The 22,395-nt window shown below is 43.0% G+C and overlaps 1 protein-coding gene across 1 annotated transcript in view; it reads left to right on the forward strand.

Annotated features, from left to right (window-relative positions):
- The window catches only part of iqgap3 (IQ motif containing GTPase activating protein 3), a 217,613-nt gene that overhangs the window by 108,503 nt on the left and 86,715 nt on the right, over window positions 1-22,395 (forward strand). Inside the window, exons 22-23 of the mRNA XM_072281088.1 lie at window positions 12,042-12,111; window positions 19,787-19,995. Coding sequence (XP_072137189.1) covers window positions 12,042-12,111; window positions 19,787-19,995 — 279 coding nt within the window. The remainder of the gene's footprint in view (window positions 1-12,041; window positions 12,112-19,786; window positions 19,996-22,395) is intronic.

Raw genomic sequence — 22,395 nt, forward strand, 5'->3', positions numbered from 1 at the left:
AACACAAGTACATATATGCACAGGTGTTGTGAGAAATTTGCTTGCAGCAGCATCACAACTGCATAGCATCATCTAAGTAGCATTCACAGGAGAATTATAAATTAAACACAATTTTAACAAGAATGAATACAAGTAGAATAAGTCCATTTTAGTGCAAAGTGGTTATAGCGTTGCTAAGCAGTAGTGATTAAGGTTGTGCCAGTTGGTTCAAGAGTCAAATGATTGAAGGGGAGTAGCTGTAGTAGCTGTCCCTGAACCTATTGGTGTGGGACTTCGGGCTTCTGTATCTCCTTCCCAATGGGAGCTGTGAGAAGATGGCGTGGCCTAGATGGGAGGATCTTTGAATATTTCCTCCTTGAGGCAGTAGCTCCTTAAGATAATACCAAAGGCGGGGAGACATGTCCTTATGATGTACCGGTTCGAGGAGAGGCAAATAGATTTCAACATGGACAAATGCCAGGTGATGAATTTTGGAAAATAAAACCAGCCTGCAATGAATTGTAGGGCAGCAGAGAGTGTAGTGGAACACGGCGACCTGGGAGAACAAGTGCTTATTTTGCTGAAAGTGGCATCACAGGTAGAGAGCGTGGTGATAAAAGGATTTAGCATGCTGGCTTTCATCAGTCAAGTTATTAAGCTGGGTCATTAGGTTGCAGTTGTATGAGTTGTTGGTGCAGCCGCAACATAATGTTCTAACTCCTATATTCTGCGACTTGTCTCCTCTGCTCTCGGCAGCCTGACTGATGAAGGCCAGTGTGCTAAACAATTTTTTTTTCACCACCCTGTCTACTTGCGACTCTGGTTTCAATGAACTAATACATTATGCTTCCCAGTGCTGTACTATTCATAGTTTAAGTCCTACATTGGTTTGACTTTCCAAAATGCATCATCTCACACTTACAATGGTGCTAGAAAATTTGTGAACCCTCTAGAATTTTCTCGACTTCTGCATAAGTATGACCTAAAGTGTGATTAGAACTTCATGTGTCCTAAAACTAGATAGAGAACCCAATTAAATAACAGAAAAAACATTAAACTTGGATTCATTTACTTATTGAGAAAAATCATCCATTATTACATGTATTTGTTGGAAAAAGTATGTTAATCTTTGCTTTCCATAACTAGTGTGACCCCTTGTACAGCAATAATTGTTGATCAGTCCTGCACATCAGTTTGGAGGAAGTTTAGACCATTCCTCCTTATAAAACTGCTTCAACTGAGGGATGGTGGTGGGCTTCCTCGCATGAGCTCCTTCCACAACATTTCTATAGGACTAAGGTCAGGACTTTGACTTGGCAATTCCAAAACACAATTTTTCTTCTTTTTAACCCATTCTGTTGATTTACTCTTGTGTTTCAGAACATTGTCTTGTTGCAATATCCAACTTCTTTTAAGCTTCAGGTGATAGACTGCTACCCCGATCTTCTCCTGTAAAATGTCTTAATACAATTTTGAATTCATTATTCCCTCAATGATTGCAAGCTGTCGAGTCCCTGAGGCAATTAAACAGCCCCAAACCATGATGCTTCTTCCACCATACTGCACAGTTGGGATGAGGTTTTGGTGTTGGTGTACAGTGTTCTTTTTCATTCAGACATAGCAATGTGCATTTCTGCCAAAAAGTTCAAATTTTGTTTCATCTGTCCACAGAACATTCTCCCAGAAGCATTGTAGAACATCCAAGTGGTCTTTTGCAAACTTGAGACGTGCAGCAATGTGTTTTTTTGGAGAGCAATGGTTTCCTCTGTGGTGCTGTTCTATGAACACAGTTCTTGTTCAGTGTTTTTCTTATAGTGGACACATGAACAGAGACTTTAGCAAGTTCTAGATATTTCTGCAGGTCTTTTAATGTTACCCTTGGGTTTTTTTTCACCACCCTCAGCATTGCATGTTATATTCTTAGTGTGTTCCTTGCAGGATGCCCACTCCTGGACCGTAGCAACAGTACAAAGTTTCCCTCATTTGTAGACTATTTCTTTTACTGTGGACTGATGAACAATTGGGTCTTCAGAAGTGCTTTTGTAGCCTTTTCCAGATTGAAGCATCTCTACAGTTCTTCTAGGGTCCTCTGAAAGTCGTTTTGATCGATGTATAGTTCATGTAAACAGATCTTTTTTGAGAAGAGCAGATTCTGTTGGTAACCTAACTGTGTGTCTTTTTAATAGGACAGGGCACCTCTACAACCCACACCTCCAATCTCATTTCATTGATTGGAACACCTGACTCCAAATAGCTTTTGTAGAATTTAATTGACTTTATTACTTGCATCCTTCACATACATGAGTAAAAATCTTTGTTACGTCTCCATTTAAATGTGCAATTTATAATAATTTGTGATAAACATGTACAGCAGCACAGTCAATCGGTGTGAATTAATCAGCCTGATGGTCTGGTGGAAGAAGCTGTCCAGGAGCCTGTTGGTCCTGGCTTTTATGCTGCGGTACCGCTTCCCAGATGGTAGCAGCTGAAACAGTTTGTGGTTGGAGTGACTTGGGTCCCCAATGATCCTTCGGGCCCTTTTTACACACCTGTCTTTGTAAATGTCCTGAATCATGGGAAGTTCACATCTACAGATGCGCTGGGCTGTCCGCACCACTCTCTGCAGAGTCCTGTGATTGAAAGAAGTACGGTTCCCACACCAGGCACTGATGCAGCTAGTCAGGATGCTCTCAGTTGTGACCCTGTTGAAAGTTCTTAGGAATTGGGGACCTATGCCAAAATTCTTCAACTGTGTGAGGTGAAAGAGGCACTGTTGTGCTTTTTTCACCGCACAGCTGGTATGTACAGACCACATGAGATCCTCAGTGATGTGGATGCCGAGGAACTTAAAGATGTTCACCCTCTCAACCCCAGGTCCATTGATGCCTGTCTTCATTCCTCCTGTAGTCCACAACCAGCTCCTTTGTTTTTGCGACGTTGGAGGAGAAGTTGTTTTCTTGACACCACTGTGTCAGGGTGATGACTCCTTCTCTGTAGGCTGCGTAGTTACTATTTGAGATTAGGCTAATCAATGTAGTATCATCATCAAATTTAATTAGCAGATTGGAGCTGTGGGTGGCAACACCATCATGGGTTTACAGAGAGTAAAAGACGGGGCTTAGGACACAGCCCTGAGGGGCACTTATGTTGAGGGTCAGAGGGGAAGAAGTGAGGGAGCCCACTCTTACTACCTGCCGGCAATCTGACAAGAAGTCCAGGATCCAGCTGCACAAGACAGGGTGAAGGCCAAGGTCTCTGAGCTTCTTGACAAACTTGGAGGGAATTATGGTGTTAAATGCTGAACTGTAGTCCAAGAACAGCATTCTCACATAAGCATCCTTCTTCTCCTGGTGTGTAGAGCTGTGGGTATTGCGTCATCTGTTGATTGGTTGTGTCGGTGGGTGAATTGTAGGAGGTCCAGAGCAGCTGGCAGCAAGCTGCAGATGTAGTCCTTGACCAGCATTTGCTTATTATTGAGGTGAGCGTGACAGGGCACCAGTTGTTCAGACATGTTACCTTCGTCTTTTTAGGTACAAAACAATGGTGGACGTTTTGAAGCAGGAGGGCACTCTACACTGGGAGAGGGAGAGATTAAAAATATCTAAACACACCTGCCAGTTGTGCCATGCACATCCTGAGTACCCGTCCAGGGTACAGCTCACTTTGGCGGCTCTCAGGAGCTCAGCGTTGGCAATATCGATGCGAGCATAAAAAAGATTTTGCTCATCTGGGAGGGAGGCAGCAATGTTGGAAACACTACTGCACACAGCTTTGAAGTCTGTGATGGTGTGCAGACCTTGCCATAAGCTGCGTGTGTTGTTGGTGGAGAGTTGTGTCTGGATCTTGTCCCTTTATTGTTTTGCTGCCTTGATGACTTTGCACAGATTGTAGCTGCAGTTCTTGAGCTCCTGCTGATTACCAGCGATGTAAACTCTGTGCTGTGCCATAAGTGCTGCTTGCACAGAACTGTTGATCCAGGGTTTCTGGTTTGAGTAGACCCTGACCGATTTCTGGGGACAACATCCTCGATGCACTTCTGGATGAAACTTATGACCCCTTCCGTGAACTCGGAAACGTCTTCAGCATGAAAGATATTCCATTTGATGTCATCAAAGCAGTCCTGTAGCATAGACCAACAGTGGATGGTTTTAACGAAGGCATTACCCCAGAGGTTCACATACTTTTTCCAACAAATGCATGTAATGGATCATTTTTCTTAATAAATAAGTGAACAAGTATATTTTTTTGTGTTACTTATTTAATTGGGTTCTCTTTAACTAGTTTTAGGATTTATGTAAGATCTGATCGAATTTTAGGTCCTACTTATGCAGAAATAGAGAAAATTCTACAGGGTTCATAAGCTTTCTAGTACCACTGTACCAGTATTGAAACTTATTTGCCACTCCTTAGCCCACTCCCTAACTGATCAAGATCCCCTATTTGACATAGATTTGGGACCACTTTGTTGAGGCCCAATGTAGATTGGGAGACCAATTTGTTAAGCATCTTTGCTCTGTCTGCTGCAAAAGGTGGGATTTCCCAGTGGTCATCCTTTTTAATTCAACTTCCCATTCCCATTTAGACATGTTGGGCCATGGCCTTCTCTACTCGTGCTGAGGTCACTCTCAGGTTGGAGGAGCAACACCTCATATTCTGTCTGCGTAGCCTCCAACCTGATGGCATGAACATGTATTTTTCTAACTTCTGGTAATTTCTTACCCCTCCTCCTTCCCTCTTCTTGCATTCCCCAGTCTGGCTTCCCTTTTACTCCTTCTCATCCCCTCTTTTAGGTAGAAGAGGAGAATGTGCATCACCTCCCCCTGGTGCCCCTCTTCCTTCCATTTCTCCCATGGTCCACTGTTCTCACCTATCAGATTATTTCTTCTTCAGCTCTTTACCTCTTCCAGTATCACCTCCCAAGTTCTTACTTCATCCCCTCCTTCCCCACCCACCGGCCCTTCTGTTCACCTGGATTCACCTATAACCTGCCAGCTGCTTCTTCCCCACCCCCACGCCAGCCTTATTCTGGCTTCTTACCTTTTCTTTGCAGTCCAGACAAAGCCCGAACCGTTGACTATTCATTCCTCTCCAAAGATGCTCCCTCACCGACTGAGTCCCTCCAACATCTTGATTGCATTGCTCAAGATCCCCTCCCCCATCATTATCAACAACCTCTCCTAATGTTGTGTCATCCACAGAGTTACTAATTATCCAAATCATTTGTGAAAATAACAAATAACTATAATCCGAACACCAACCCCTTGTTACACCACTAGTTACACCTCCATTGCAAGAAACAATCTTCAACCACCACCCTCTGCTTCCTACCTTCAAACCAATTTCCACTCCACCTAGCGAGGTCTTCCTGGATTCCTTGGGACTTAAACTTCCAGACCAGCCCACCATCTGGGTCCTTGTCAAAGCCTGGTTAAACTTTAAATAGACAACTTTCTGTTTCTGCACTCACCTACCTTCCTTGGTTACCTCTTTGTAAAAATTTAAAGGTTCATCAAGCACAACTTCCCATACACAAACCTATGCTGAATGTTCCTAATTGTACTCGGTCTATCCAAATGCTGGTAGATCCTGTCCATTAGAATCTCCTTTAGTAACTTCCCCACTGCTGATGTCAGCCTGACTGGCCATTAGTTCCCTGGCTTGTCCTTGCTACCCTTTCTAAACAACAGAACAATATTAGTCACCTTCCAATCTTTGAGAACTTCAGCAGTGTCTAATGATGAAGCAAATGTATTTACAAGGGCCTCTGCAATTTCCTCTTTAGCCTTCCACTAAGTCTGAAGACGTACTTGTTCTGACCCTGTTGATTTATCCATCTTAATGTGCGGTAAGGCTGCAAGTACCTCCTCTCAAGTAATGTGAATATTCTCCAAACCATCTCCACTTGCTTCCCTTATCTTTTGAGCAAACATAACCCAGAGGGAGTTATAGGGATTCTATTCTTCTTGGTTCAGTCCCTTCCCACTTACATCTGTGACACTTCTTTTGCCCTCTATTTTCTCAGTAACTTTCAGTTCCCTAGCCCTGACTCCCTCATCTTCACCATGGAAGTTCAGCCCCTATACACTTTTGTCTCCCATCAAGAAGGCCTTAAAGCCCTCTTCTTCTTTCTTGACTGAAGAACCAACCAATCACTTTCCTCTGTCTGGCAGAACTGGTCCTTACCCTGAACAATTTTTCCTTCAGCTGCTCCCACTTTCGCCAAACCCAAGTGGTAGCCATGGGCACTCACATGGATCTAAGCTATGCCTGCCTTTTCTGCTATGTAGAACAGTCTATGTTCGAAGCCTTTCCTGGTAATGCTCCCCAACTCTTCCTCTGCTACATTGACAACTGCATTGGCACTGCTACATGATGAGCTCAGCATGGGTGTGTTTTATCAATTTTGCCTTTAGCTTTCACACTGCGCTTAAATTCACTTGGACAATCTCTGACACCTCCCTCCCATTTCTTGATCTGTCTCCATCTCTGGAGACAAACTGTCAGCCAATATCTTTTATTTTACTGATTCACATAGTTATCTCAACTATACCTCTTCCCACTCTCCCTGTTGTGAAAATGCTATTCCCTTTTCTTAGTTTCTTTGCCTCTGTCGCATCTATTCTCAGGATACAGCTTTCAATTCCGGAATGGAGTTTCCCTCTCTCTACTATTGATGCTGCCCTTAATAGCACCACATCCATTTCCTGTACATCTGTGCTCACCCCTTCTCCCTGCTGTCATAATAGTGATAGAGTCCTTCTCATCTTTAACTACCACCCCATCAGCCTCCACATCCAACACATTATACTCCTCAACTTCCACCATCTCCAATGGGACCCTATCACTAAACATATAATATAATGTAATATAAATATAAACGTGTAGCGTGTGGCCAAGTCGTTAGGGCGTTGGACTAGCAATCTGAAGGTCGAGGGTTCGAGCCTCGGCCGAGGCAGCGTGTATGTCCTTGAGCAAGGCACTTAACCACACAATGCTCCAGTCTACCCAGCTGAGAATGGGTCCCGCAAAAATACTGATGTTAACCTCGCGATAGAATGGCATCCTATCTGGGGGTAGGAGTGGGGGTGGGGGGGAAGTCTTGTACTCTCAGTCGCTTCACGCCATGGAAACCGGCATAAGCATCGGCCTGATGGGCCACAAGGCTCATGACAGACTTTAATCTTTAAAGTATAAACATAAAATAAACAATAAACCTCCACAGCCCTCCCCCCATCTTGCTTTCTGCTGGGATCGCACCCTCCGCTATTCCCTTGTCCATTCGTCCCTCGCCACTAATTTTCCGGGCACTTATTCCCATAAGCAGCCAAAGCACTACACCTGCCCATTCACTTCCCCTTTCACCTCCATTCAGGGCCCCAAACAGTTCTTCCAATTGAAGCAAGACTTCACCTGCAAATCTGCTGGGGTTGTCAATTGTCTGGTGCTCCTGATGCGGCCATCTCTATGTTGGTGAGACCCCTCTTAAATTTGGGGACTGCTTTGTCAAGCACCTCCACACCATCCGCCACAGGTGGGACTTCCTGGTGGCCAAACATTTTAATTCCGATTCCAGTTTCTGTTTCGACGTGTCGATGCACGTCCTCCTCTTGTGTCAAGATGAGACCACCCTCAGGATGGAGGAACAACACCGTCTAGGTAGCCTCCAACTTGATGATATGAATATTGGTTTCTCCTGATGAATAAAATTTCCTCATCCCCTCTATTCCCCCACTCTGACCTTTTACTACTTCTCTCCTGCTTATTATTTCCCCTGGGTCACCTCCTCTTTCCCTTTCTCCTATTGCCCACTCTCCTCCCTTATCAGATTCTTTTTATTCTCCAGTCACCTATTACTTGTCATCTATTACCTTTCAGTTGACCTTTTCCCCCTCCCTGACCTTTTAATTCAGTCATCTCCCCAACCCCACCACCCCTAGTCCTAAAGAAGGGTCTTGGCCCAAAATGTCAATTGTTTGCTCTTTTTCATAGAGGCTGCCTGACCCGCTGAGTTCCTCCAGCGTTTTGTGTTTTATAGCAAGTGGTTAACCAGGTTAGGTCTTTGTTTAGAATGTAGGAGAATTAGGGGCGACCTCATAGAAATGTTTAAAATTATGAGAAGTATAGATAAGGTGGATATTAACAGTCCTCTTCCCAGGTTAGGCGGGTCCAAAACTAAGGGGTATAAGTGTAGGGTGAAAGGGAAAAAATTAAAAGGGAGCTGAGGGGCAACTTTTTCCACAGGGGGTGAGTACGTGGAACGAGTGTCAGACAGGTACAGTAGTATCATTAAGAAGCTTCTGGATAGGTACGGTGCCTGTAAAAATTTGGCTTTTTTGACACTGATCAACAGAAACAAGCTCTTTTGTGTTAAAGTGAAAACAGAGCTCTACAAAGTGATCTAAATTAATTACAAATATAAAACACAAAATAATTAATTGCATAAGCATTCACCCCCCCCCCCCTTAATATGATGCACGAAATCATCACTGGAGCAGGCAGTTGGTTTTAGAAGTCACATAATTAGTTAAATGGAGATCTGTTTTTGAGACCTGTGTGCAGTCAAGGTGTTTGAATTGCTTGTAGTAAAAATACACCTGTATCTGATAGGTCCAACTGCTAGTGAGTCAGTATCCCAGCAAAAACTACACCATGAAGACAAAAGAACACTTCAAGCAACTCAGCAAAAAGGTTATTGGAAAGCACCATTCAGGAGATGGATAAAAGAAAATTTTCAAGTCACTGAATATCCCTTGGAGTACAGTTAAGTCAATCATTACGAAATGGAAAGAATATGGCACAGCTGTAAATCTGCCTAAAGCAGGCCATCCTCAAAAACTGTGACAATGCAAGAAGGGGACTAGTGAGGGAGGCCACCAAGAGACCTGTGACTACTCTGGAGGAGTTACAAGCTTCAGTGGCTGAGATGGGAGAGACTGAGCATACAACAACTGTTGCCCAGATGCTTCACCAGTTACAGTTTTATGAGAGAGTGGCAAAGATAAAGCCACTGTTGGGGGAAAAATGTCAGCTAGAGTTTGCCAGAAGGCACGTGGGCGACTCTGAAGTCTGGAAGAAGGTTCTATGGAATGATGAAACCAAAGTTGAGCTTTCTGGCCATCAGACTAAATGCTATGTTTGGCGTAAGCCGAACACTGCTCATCATTGGAACTCAGAAAAATAGAGGGCTGTGCGGTAGGAAAATTCTAGGCAGCTTCTAGAGTAGGTTACGTGGTTGGCACAACATTGTGGGCTGAAGGGCCTGGAATGTGCTGCAGATTTCTATGTTCTATCATCAAAAACATACCTTCCCTACCGTGGAGTTGGTGGTGACTGCATCATGCTGTGAGGATGCTTCACTACAACAAGCTTGTGAAGGTAGAGGATAAAATGAATGCAGCAAAATATGGGGAAATCCTGGAGGAAAACCTGGTGCAGTCTGCACAAGAACTGTGACGTTTGGAGAAGATTTGTTTTCCAGCAAGACAATGACCCCAAGCATAAAGCCAAAGCTACACAGGAATGCCTTAAAAAGTACAAAGTTAATCCCTGGAGTGGCTAAGTCAGTGCGTAGACTTCAATCCAATTGAGAATTTCTGGCAGGACTTGAAAAGGGCTGTTCACTCACGATCCCCATGCAATCTGACAGAGCTTGAGCAGTTTTATAAAGAAGAACGGGGGAAAATTGTAGTGTCCAGATGTGCAAAGCTGATCCTATCCACGTAGACTGAAGGTCGTAATTGCTGCCAAAGATGTGTAAGGGGGTTTCGTCTTTTATGTTACCGTGGAGGCTAATTAAAATGGCTTCTTTGTTATGTTTTAATCGGGAATGCTTCTTTGTTATGTTAAATGCTGAGAAAGTCTCTAGCTAGACATTTGCTTGGGTTAATACAGACAGCAGGGTGGTATTAGCCAATTAGGATAGTTGTTATGATTTTGGGGTATCTGGAAGATTTGTATGCGCGGGGTTTTGGGGCAGAAGGCAGGAGAGAGAGACAGAGAATGGACCAGGAGCTGTGAGTCCGCTAACGGGGTCGGACCCCGAGCGGGGTGTTTGGCGAGGAGGGGAGACGGAGACGGACTCGTGTGGAGCGTCTGGTCGACCACCGTTGTTGGTCCCAGGCGGCCGGTCGAGGCAGTCCGAGGGGATTGCAGGGTGAAGAAGGAGGGTCCTGAGCTCCAACTTTTTTGTGCACGAAGAGATTGAACTTTGATAAGTGTGGCGCCTTTTATTTTCCTTTTATATTTTATTCTCTATTAATTATATAGTTCCAGTAATATTTATAAACTGTAAATTATTTAATTGTATCTGGTGTATTGTCTGTTATTTGGGCGGGGTGGGGTACCTCACACAGCATCCACACTAACGAATTACCCAGTTTGGCGGGGCCGAGGGCTGTTTCCCTAGACGACAGCGAGCCGAATGACCCTGAGGGTGGCCAGGGGTGCTACATCTACTAAATACTGACTTGAAGAGAGCGAATACTTATGCAATCAATTATTTTGTGTTTTATATTTGTAATTAATTTAGATCACTTTGTAGAGGGCTGTTTTCACTTTGACACTAAAGAATCTTTTTCTGTTTATCAGTGTTAAGTAAGCCAAATTAAATCCATTGTGATTCAATGCTGTAAAACAATAAAACATGAAAACTTCCAAGGGGGTGAATACTTTTTATAGGCACTGTAAATGGAGGGCAGTGCTTGGAAGGATATGGGCTGAATGCAGGAAATTGGGTCTAGCAGCTTGGTTAGGCTAGGGGGCATATATATATATATATGTGTGTGTGTGTGTCTGTGTGTATATGTATTGCTACATGAAGCTTCCATTGGTCGAGGTTAACCATGGATATTGCGTCCTCGCTGTCTATGTGTCAGGCAGTTTGATATAGGGAGCAAGCTGTTGTCCACGCAGCAGGCTCCCCCTCTGCACGCAGCTGATGAATCCAGAGACCAATTATAGTTTGGCACCAGCAGCATCGCAGGAGTTGCCAGTCAGCATTAAACTCAATGTAGGACGCCTTAGGGACACAATCACCAAATTTTTCATCGGGTTTGCTCCAAAAGCCGTCCCCAAGAATGGGTGTAGCCGCAGGCAATGGAGTTTTCCTTCTGCGATGGCTGATGAGCCCCATCAGCTTGAAGCAACTGGTTTTAAGGCATCAGTAATCTGCCTTCATCCCTTCTCCTGTCGATGCAAATTCAGTTGCAAAATTTAACAGAAGGTTTGGGTGGGTTAATGGATGGGAGAGCTATGGTCTAGGAACAGGCGGACGGGTCTAAGCAGAAAAAGAGGTCCATAAGACCATGAGATATGGGAGCAGAATTAGGCCATTTGGCCTATTGAGTCTTTGCCGTTCGATCATGGGTAATTCATCAACCCTCTCTTTTCCCCATAATCTTTGATATCCTTATTAATCAAGAAATTAAATATAACTTTAATAAAATCGCTTTAAATATAACCAATGGCTTGTCTTCCACAGCCATCTGTGGCAAAGAATTCCACAGTTTCACCACCCTCTGTCTAAAGAAATTCTTCCTCATTTCTGTTTTGCATGTGTGCTCTGGTCAGTGCAGACCAGATGGGCCAAATGGTCTGTTTCTGTGCTGTAGTGTTCAATGACTGTGACTCGATGAATAAACCGGCATGATGTTTATTTAGTGATTGATCTAGGAGATTGTACTTTTCCAGGAAGTTTCTGTTGAGCAAGATCAAAATGCAATGAGTATTTTTGCTTCATTACTGTTCCCATTAGCTAGTGTGTCCATTCCTGTTCGAGGATTAACTTTATTCATCATATACTTTTACATGTATTAGGAATTTGCTGTGGTGTGATAGTCAGGGTGTGATAAGCAACAGCATTCAATGATTATAAGGAGTAAAGAATTTTATGACAAAATAAAGTTAGGTTAAGGTAAAGATATGGAATAAAATGAAAAAGTAAAAAATACATAAATACCAGCATGTATTTATATTATTATTATTACTGTATTTGTATTTATAAGCAAGAATTCATTGGACTCCCTGGATAATCTTAACAGCTCAATTTCTTACAATCCCCACAGATTGCTTCAGTAGTTAAGATCCAGGCGTTTGTCAGAGCAAATAAAGCCAGAGGAGACTACAAGATGTTGGGTAAGTGAGTTAAACCAAACCATGTTGTGTGGATTACGTACATTTCTTTGAATTTGGCAGTGATTTCCTTTCTGTAACCATTACCAGCTGCAGCAGGTTTGTATGAAGAACTCACAATCCAAATGTTGCCTTGTGGGTTTCAGGACTCCTGGTATCTTACTTTGTTGGAATTTCCCTGGAAGATGCAACGGCTGGATGCAGTAATGGCCTTATCTCTGGACTGTCTGCAGTACCTTGTCAACTCCCCTGGCCTAGGGGGACTCGTGCCTCCAGCTATTTTGTAGTGGATTCATGTCCCGCACCCAATGATTGATTGTGTCGAATTGACTAGCGGGATGCTCTTCAACTGGAACCTTCAAATGAGGTTCTGCCCAACTGCAAGGGTAGATACCTGAGACCCTGTTTCTAATTAATGTTTCTCCTTCACCACTGTGTGCAAAGCAGTGCTACATTAGCCTACATAAGTCAAAGTATTTTTATGTGAAGCTGTTTCTGAAACCCAGTCAGGAAGTATACAAGTGTTCAAGTTCAAAGTAAATTTATTGTCAAAGTACATGTATGTCACTATATACTACCCTGAGATTCATTTTCTTTGCAGGCATTCACAGTAGATACAAAGAAATACAATAGAATAATGGTCGCCAACCCGTCAATCGCGTTCAACCGGTCAATCTTTCAGACTTTCCCAGTAGATCCCAAAAAAAACACAAATACTGTTGTAATGCGAGCATTATAAAAATAAGTAATACTAATTAGGATAATGGTAATATAGCAATATTTTCACCACTGAAAGCTGTTTGTAAAGAGAGATTGTTTCCGGGTTGCGGGGTTTTAGTTCTGTTCTTTCTGCCCAGTGCACATGTGTGTAGCTTCCCCGCCATGCACCGCGTTTTCAGCGTAGCCTGTGCTGCATCAAAGTGACCAATTAGATTAGATAAGAGTACAGACTGTCACAAACATCAATATACGCCATGGCACTCGCTCGTGATACCCTGATAAGATGACGGAGGCTCCACAAAAGAAGGCAAAAACGTAGAAATTCCATCCAGAATGGGAAGAGGAGTTTCTATTTACCTTGGTGAAAGACAAGTGTGTATGAATGTTGTGCCACCAAACACAAGCACTGACTAAAAGAGGGAATCTGGAGCAACACCAAACACCAGGAATTTAAAGACACCTACACCCGAAAGAGTGCAATTCGTGCCAGGAAAGTTGAGGAGCTGAAATCGGGGTTGAAGGCCCAGCAATCGTTTTTCACAAAACATGCTGCTCAAAATAAGGCTGCTATTGAAGCATCATTTCATGTAAGTCACCTTTTGGCTAAACACAAGAAGCCTTTTACAGATGGTGATTTATTCAAGGAAGCAATGGCCATTACCGCAGAGACTGTTTTTAATGACTTTAAAAACAAAAACGACATCACAACCGCAATACATAATATACCGCTTGGCCCTGCAGCAGTGACAAGGAGGGTAGAGTCACTGTCAGAGGACGTGGATCGACAAGTGTTAAAGGACTTGTCACTCTGTGAATATTTTTCACTACAGTTCGATGAATCCCTGGATGTAATGCAAACAGCTCAGCTTGTTGTATTTGCCAGAATGGCTTTCCAGGATTTTACAACAAAGGAGGACTTCCTCACTCTTTTGTAATTGAAGGAGAGAACAAGAGGTGAGGATGTTTACAATGAGTTTTTTAAAAATGTCCGTGAAAATGACATCCCCATTCATAAACTGGTGGCAATTACTACTGACGGGGCCCCAGCAATGCGCAGTGTGCGCGTTGGTTTTATAGCACTAAAAGTCAGTGCCTACTTCAGGCCAACTTATCTATGTGAAATTGCATTTTCACGGATGAAAATTATTAAGTCTAAATACAGGAGCTGTCTTACTGACAGACTCCTCACAGACTGTCTTAGACTAGCTGCCTGTAGTTATGAGCCAAATTTCAGGGAACTGGCAGAAAGTATTCAGCCCCAGTCATCACACTGAGTGCAACAGTCAATTTTTATTCATTTATTTTTCGTGTTGAAATAAAATTAAATAATGAAACTTAGAATTAAAGGTGTGAGGTATTGTAATATTCTTAAAGAAAGACAGCTGTGGCCTGTTTGATATGCTAGTTACAGTGTTTTCTTGTTTGAATTAATTTGAAAGTTTGAAAAAAGTATTTTGTGTAATTCAAATACAATTAGCCCAAATAAAAGGCCTCAAATTGGAAGTACAATCTGAGCTGTTTTTTCTCTAAACGATTTAGTAGGTAGATCTTGCCTTTCATTAAGGTAGAGGTAGGGGATCTTGGGCTTAAAAAGGTTGGTGACCACTACAATAGAATTAATGAAAAGCTACATACAAAGACTCACAAGCAACCAATATGCAAAAGAAGATGAGCTGCACAAATATGAGTAAATAAATAAAGATAAATAAATGCATAATACTGAGAACATGAGATGTAGAGTTCTTGAAAATGGAGCCCATAGCTTGTGTTCAGTGATCAATTCTAGGTTAAGACAATAAGACATAGAAGCAGAATTAGGCTATTCAGCCCATCAAGTCTGCTGTGCCATTCAATTATGGCTGATGTATTTTCCTTCTCAGCCCCATTCTCCTGCCTTCTCCCCATAACCTTTGACACCCTGACTAATCAGAGCTTATCAATCCGTGTTTTAGCTATATCTGATAACTTGGCCTCCATAGCCATTCGTGGCAATGAATTCCACAGAATCACTGCCCACTGGCTAAAGAAATTCCTCCTCATCTCTGTTCTAAATGTTCTCTGGACCAGGGTCCCTCACAAATGCCAGTGCATCTTCCCTTAGGTAACGGGCCTAAAACTTCTTGCAGTACTCCAAGTGCAGTCTGAGCAATGCCTGATAAAGCCTCCTTAAGCATCCTTGGTTTTGTATTCTAGTCCTCTCAAAATGATTGCTGATATTGCATTTGCTTTCCTTACCACTGACTCAACCTGCAAGTTAGCCTTTAGGGAATCCTACATGAGGACCCCCAAATCCCTTTGTGACTCTGATTTTTGAATTTTCTCCCCATTTAGAAAATAGTCTATGCCTTTATTGCTTCTGCCAAATTGCATTAACATACACTTCCCAATGCTCTATTCCATCTGCCACTTCTTTACCCATTCTCCCAATCTATCTCAGTCCTTCGCAGACTCCCTGCTTCCTCAGCACTACCCGCTCCTCCACCTATCTTCATACCATCTGCAAACTTATAACGTGAAACGAAGCAGTTCCCACACCAACCCCTGCTGAACACCACTAGTCACCAGCGGCCAACTTTAAAAGGTCCTCTTTTTATTCCCACTCTTTGCCTCCTGCCAGCCAGCCAATCTTTCTATCCATTTTAGTATCTTTCTTGTTAAGCAGCCTTGTGTGTAGCACCTTGTCAGAGGCCTTCTGAAAATCCAAGTAGACAAAGTCCACTGACTCTCCTATGTCTACCCTGCCTGTTATTTCCTCACGGAATTGCAGCAATTTGTCAGATAAGATTTCCCCTTAAGGAAGCCATGCTACCTACAGCCTACACACATCAAAGTTGCTGATGAACGCAGCAGGCCAGGCAGCATCTCTAGGAAGAGGTGCAGTCGACGTTTTGGGCCGAGACCCTTCGTCAGGACTAACTGAAGGAAGAGTGAGTAAGAGTGAATCTTACTCACTCTTCCTTCAGTTAGTCCTGACGAAGGGTCTCGGCCCGAAACGTCGACTGCACCTCTTCCTAGAGATGCTGCATGGCCTGCTGCGTTCACCAGCAACTTTGATGTGTGTTGCTTGAATTTCCAGCATCTGCAGAATTCCTGTTGTCTACCTACAGCCTATTTCATTAGGTACCTCCAAGTACCCTGAAACCTCATCCTCAATAATGGACTCCCAACATTTTCCCAACCACTGAAGTCAGACTAACTGGTATATAATTTCCTTTCTTCTGCTTCCCTCCCTCCTTGAAGTGTAGAGTGACATTTGCAATTTTCCAGTCCTCCAGAACCATTACAGAATCTAGTGATTCTTGAAAGATCATTACAAGTGCATCCACGATCTCTATAGCTACCTCTTTCAGAATCCTTGGATGTACTCCATCTGGTGCAGGTAGCTTATCTACCTTCAGACTTTTCAGCTTCCCAAGCACATTTTCCTTAGTAATGTCAACCACACTCATTTCTGCCCCCTGACACTCAAAGTTCTGGCATGCTGCTGGTGTTTTCCACAGTGAAGACTGGCACAAAATACTCAGGTTCCTCTGCCATTTATATGTACCCACTACTACCACTCTAGTGTAACTTTCTAGTGGTCTGATATCCACTCTTACCTCTGCTATATTCTTTATATATCTGAAAAACTTTTCTATCCTATTTTATATTGTTGTCTAGCCAACTGTCATGTTTCGTCTTTACTGTCCTTACACATTTCTTAGTTCCCTTCTCTTGATTTTTAAAAGCTTCCCAATCCTCTAACTAATATTTGCTATATAATACACCCTCTCTTTTGCTTTTCTGGTGTCTTTGACTTCCCATGGCAGCTACAGTTGCCTCATCCTCCCTTTAGAATACTACTACTTCTTTGGGATGTATTTTCCCAGTTCCTTCCAAATTGCACCTAGAAACTCCAGCCACTGCAGTTCTGTTGTCATCTCTTCTAGTCTCCTTTTCCAATTAACTTGGGCCAGCTTCTCTCTCATGCTCCTGTAATTCCCTTTACTCCACTGTAATACTGATACATCTGACTTTATCTTCTCCCTCTCAAACTGCAGGGTGAATTCAATCATATTACGATCACTGTTTCCTCAGGGTTCCTTTACCTTCAGACCCCTAATCAAATTTGGTTCATTACACATCAGCCAATCCAGAATTGATTTTTTTTCCCCGTAGTGGGCTTAACCACAAGCTACCCTAAAAAGCCATCTTGAAGGCATTCTACAAATTTCCTCTCTTGGGATCCTGCAGCAACCTGATTTTCCCAAACTAGCTTCATATTGAAATCCCCCATGACAATTGTAGCATTGCTCTTTTCTATCTTCTGTTGTAATTTCACATCTTAGCAACTGTTTGGAGGCCTGTATATACTGTGTATAACTCCCATCAGTGTCTCTTTACCCTCCCAGTATCTTTACTCTACCCACAGGATTCTACAATTTCCAATCATACATCAACTCCTTCTAAGGATTTGATTTCATCTTTTACCAACAGAGTCATGCCAACCGCTCTGTTTATCTGCAATGTGTATCTGTGAATATTAAACTCCCAACTATGATCTACTTTCAACCATGGCTCAGTGATGCCCATGATATCAAACTACACAATCTCTAATTGCAGGTCAAGGTCATCTACCTTATTTCATCTACTGTGTGCATTCAAATATAATGCCGACAGTCCTGTAATCATCAGCCTTTTTGATTTTGCCCCCATTGAACACGTCAACTGATCCAATTGACTGCAATTTTTCCCTATTATCTGCCTGTCCTCCTTCAGTCCCACTACACACTGCACCTACTTGCATACCATCTGCCCCATCCCTCTTCCAAATTACTTTAAACCTTCCCCAACAGCTCTAGCAAACCTACCTGTAAGGGTATTGGCCTCCCTTGGGCTCAGGTGTAATCTGTCCTTTTTGAACAGGTTATGCCTTCCCCAGAAGAGATGCCAACAGTCCAGAAATCTAAAACCCTGTCCCCTGCACCAATTCCTTAGCCACATGTTCATCTGCCAAATCATCCTATTCTTACCCTCACTGGTGTGTGGCACTGGCAGCAATCCAGAGATTACTACCCTGGAGGTCCTGCTTTTCAGGTTTCAACCTAAGTCCCTATATTTTCTCTTCAGGACCTCCTCCCTTTTCCTGCCTACGACATTGGTATCAATATATTCCATGACTTCTAGCTGCTCACCATCCCTGTTTAGAATGATGTGAATCTGATCCGAGACATCCTTGACTCTGGCACCTGAGAGGCAAGTACCATCTGGATGTCTCGTGTCCAGAGACTCTACTATCTGCTCCTCTAACTATGGAATTGCCTATCACTATTACACTATTCTTCTGAACCACAGAGACAGACTACGTGCCAGAGACCTGGTCAATGTGACTTCCCCTGTTAGGAGCACCCCCCTCCACCCCCCACCCAACAGTTTCCAAAGTGATATACTTATTGAGGTACAGTTTATGTAGGATGAACTCGGATAATTGGGGTACACTAAACATGGGAGTTTGACAAATAAGCTCTTCTTGGGCTTCCAGTTGGGACATTTCAATGATAAACTCTGTCATCTTCATCAGGGATGATGACAAGTGTGGCTGGACCAATGTTTATATAGCTATAAACATTGCTAATCTTATCCTTGTATTCATTGCCCTGACAAATGAAAACAAGTATGCCATCTGCCTTCTTTACCATCCCTTACTTTCAGGGAGGTATGGACTTTGACTCCAAGACCCCTCTGTACATCAATGCTGTAAACTGCCCTGCAACTAACTATATACTTTTCCTTTACATTTGACACCCCAAGTGTAACACCTCACACTTACAGGGATTAAAATCCAATCTGTCATCTCTCCACTTATCTGTCACTGATATATAGTCTCCCGTATCTTTTGAACAGCCCTTTGTACTGTCCACAATATCACGATGTCATCTGCAAACTTGCTAAGTCACCCATCTGTATTTTCATCTGTTGGATTCTGGTGATTTTGTAATCTAGAGGTTCTCTGAAAGTCCAGGCCATGAAACTTGTTGCGATTGTTTTATCGATTTTAAAGAATAAGCAAAGGAAAGATCCAAGAGAACAAGAGTTTAGAAAACAAAAGCATGGGGTCATCCTCTGCAAAAACTAGCTGCGACTAAAAATAAAACAACACCATACCAGTGGTAGCGATTACCTATAAAATAGCCAGATTCAAGTGGCGTGACATCTACTGCAAAGAGAAAAACAAACTGAGAATCTTTCAGTAAAACGCAGAAACAACTGTACAAAAATTATTGGAAAATCCACTAAACGATTACACATATAGGTGGTTATATAAAAATGCAAGCACAGGGAACACGCATAAAAGTTGCTGGTGAATCCAGCAGGCCAGGCAGCATCTCTAGGAAGAGGTACAGTCGACGCTTCAGGCCGAGACCCTTTCGTCAGCTGAAACGTCAACTGTACCTCTTCCTAGAGATGCCTGGCCTGCTGTGTTCACCAGCAACTTTTATGTGTGTTACTTGAAATTCCAGCATCTGCAGATTTCCTCGTGTTTGCTTTTTAAAAGCACAGGGAAGTTAAGTTAATCCAACACGTTCAAGACACATACTTACAAACAAAAGGCTCCAGTGCAGATCACAGACCTTCAGCCAGTTTACACCCTTTCACCACTTGCCCTGTTTTCTACAGGTGAGTCAATTCTGAATTCAAACTCCAAGTCTGTGCGGATCCCATCGATTGTAATCTTCTACATCAGTATCTAGATGACCATTTGCTTTGACAAGGTATAGAAGGCTACAAACTAGCTTCTGGTAAATAGGATTAGTGCAGGGGTTCCACGGTCCCCTTGCTTAATGATATTGGTCCATGGCATAAAAAAAGTTTGGGAACTCCTGGATTAGTGGGTACTTGATGGTTGGCATGGCCATGGAGCCAAAGGGCCTGTCTCTCTGCTGTACAACTCAATGAAAGAAAAATCTTGCTTTTCCAGTCCATGCCAGGAACCCTCCGCTGTATGTAGTGCGGAGGTTTGCTCACCTCCTGGATCAAAATGACCACGACTTCCGCGAGGAGTGGGAACTGATCCAGCTTCGTGAGGAAGTGGTGCAGTGCATCCGCTCCAGTCGCCACCTGGAGCAAGACCTCAATGTAATGGATATCAAGATTGGACTGTTGGTGAAGAACAGGATCACCCTGCAGGTGAGTGGGTACTCTTGGCCTCTTGCGAAGTTTTGGTTAACCTGCTGTATCCCTGGTTGGCAGCAGTGTCACTGAATTTTAAGAATTAGCAGTGTAGATAGTGACATTTATCCCTGCAGGTCTGCGCTGGTGTTTGTTCTCCACACTTCTTCATGAAACTTACCAGAATCAGGTATATTTCAGTGATGTTTGTCATGAAATTTGTTGTTTTGAGCAATACATAAAGATCGCTGTAAGTTGCAATAAAATAAATAGTACTACAAAGACTAATGAGATATTCATGGATTTTCTTAAAATGTTGAGTGCGTGTCTTCATACTCCTGTACCTCTTCCCTGGCAGTAGTAATGAAAAGAAGGCATGTCCTGGATGATGAAGATTCTTAATGATGGATACTACCATCTTGAGCCATCACCTTTTGTAGATGTCCTCAATGGTGGGGAGGCTAGTGTCCATGATGGAGCAAGTTGAATTTACAGCACACTGTAGCTTTTTCTGATCCTGTGTAGTGGTCCCTCCATACCAGGCAGTGATGTAATCAGTCAGAAAGCTTTACATGTATATCTGTAGCGTCGAATGAAATATAGCCACTAGTGTGCCATCTTTGTAATTGTATCAGTATGTTGGACACTGGATGGCTTGTCAAAGATGTTGACATCTAGGAACTTGAAACTGTTTTAGTACAGTGTAGAATAGTACAATACAGGAACTAGTCCTTTGGCCCACGGTGTCTATGCTAACCACAATGCCAATTTACACTAATGCTATCAGCCTGCTTCTGATCTATAATCCCCCCGTTCCCTGCGTTTTCATGTGTCATTCTAAATGCCCCTTAAACATTGGTGTTGTATCTGCTTTCACCACCTCCCCAGCAGTGGATTCCAGCCACCCATCACTCGCTAGTTGTTTTAAAAAAAAACACATTGCCATGTAAATCTTACTTAAAATTCCCCCCATATGTCCTCTTGTATCTGGCATTTCCAGTCTGGGAAGCTAACTCTGTCTGCTTCTCATTGTTTTGTATAATTGTGTCAGGTGTCATCTCGGCCTCTGACACTCCAGAGAACACTTTTGAGTGTAGCAGTTAGTGTAACACTATTATAGCACCAGCGACCTGGGTTCAATTCCCACCGCTGGATATTCTCCTCATAACCATTTGGGTTTGCTCCAGGTGCTCTGGTTTCCTGCCGCATTCCAAAGACAGGGATTAGTAGGATAATTGGTTACATAGGTGTAATTGGACAGTGCAGATTTGTGGACTGGAAGAGCCTGTTATTGTGCTGCATCTCTAAAATAAGTAAAATTAAAAATGGGCCATATTTATTTAACCCCCTCCTTGTAGCTTATACCCTCTAATTCAACCAGTGCCCTGGTTCATAAGCATTCGTGCTTTACCCCCCTCCCCCTCAGTTCTTTATCTGGCTTTCCCTTAAATACTTCCACACATAGTCTTGCCATCTGGCTATTAAAACTTCTTATCATCATTTCTTGAGAATTCCCTCAGAGTTAAGCATGACACCTTCCAGTCTGATTTTGTGGTTTCTGAGGTGATTGGTAAGGGCATTATGGAGCTATAGTTGCAAGTGGAGCAGATGATGAATAACCCCCATGGTATATGGGGAACAATTCTCCCGCTGCTGCTCACACAGAGTCTCTGTGTACTTTTGATGCACAGGCTCATGGTTCTCAACAGCCTATTTTAATGCTTCTTGAAGAGATTCCTTGGAGATCGAAGTGGCAATGTTACATTTCTTCAACCCTTGAATCCTCATCTCTACCTATCCATGACTGGGCTTTGGGGGAGGGGTGGGGGGGTAACAAGATGATGGAGAAGGTAGTCATTAGGGTGTTAATGTCTGCTCAGGTTTCAGGGAACAATCTCATCAGTGCCATTCCCCTCCTCCTTTGTCTGTGACCTCTCTATGTCCCTCAAGTGCCATTAACCAAAAGCAAGATGATTTACAGTGGTCAATTAAACTACCTACTAATATATGTAGCGTGATAGCAGGGAGCACCCGAGTCCAGGGTCAAACCAGGATCTCAGGAGTTCGGCAGACCAGCTGCTGTGCCACAATTCTGCCTTCTCTTGAATTATTTACTGGATTTATTCTTGACTGTCATGGATTCATAGTTACAATTCAGAAACAGGCCCTTCAGCCCAGCTTGTCTGTGCCAACCAAGATGTCCATCTCTGTTAATCCCATTTTCCTGCATTTGATCCGTATCCCTCTGATCCTGTCCATATATCCTTTAAGCAGTGTAATTGCACCAGTCTCTACCGCTTCCTCCGAGGGCTCCTTTCATTCACTCATCATTTTCTGTGTGGGGAAACTTGCCACAACAATCCCTTTAAAATTTTTCCCCTCTTACTTCAAACCTGCGCCTTGTAGTTCCTGGCTTCT

Source organism: Mobula birostris, chromosome 2, assembly GCF_030028105.1.
Source record: "Mobula birostris isolate sMobBir1 chromosome 2, sMobBir1.hap1, whole genome shotgun sequence".
Lineage (NCBI taxonomy): Eukaryota > Metazoa > Chordata > Chondrichthyes > Myliobatiformes > Myliobatidae > Mobula > Mobula birostris.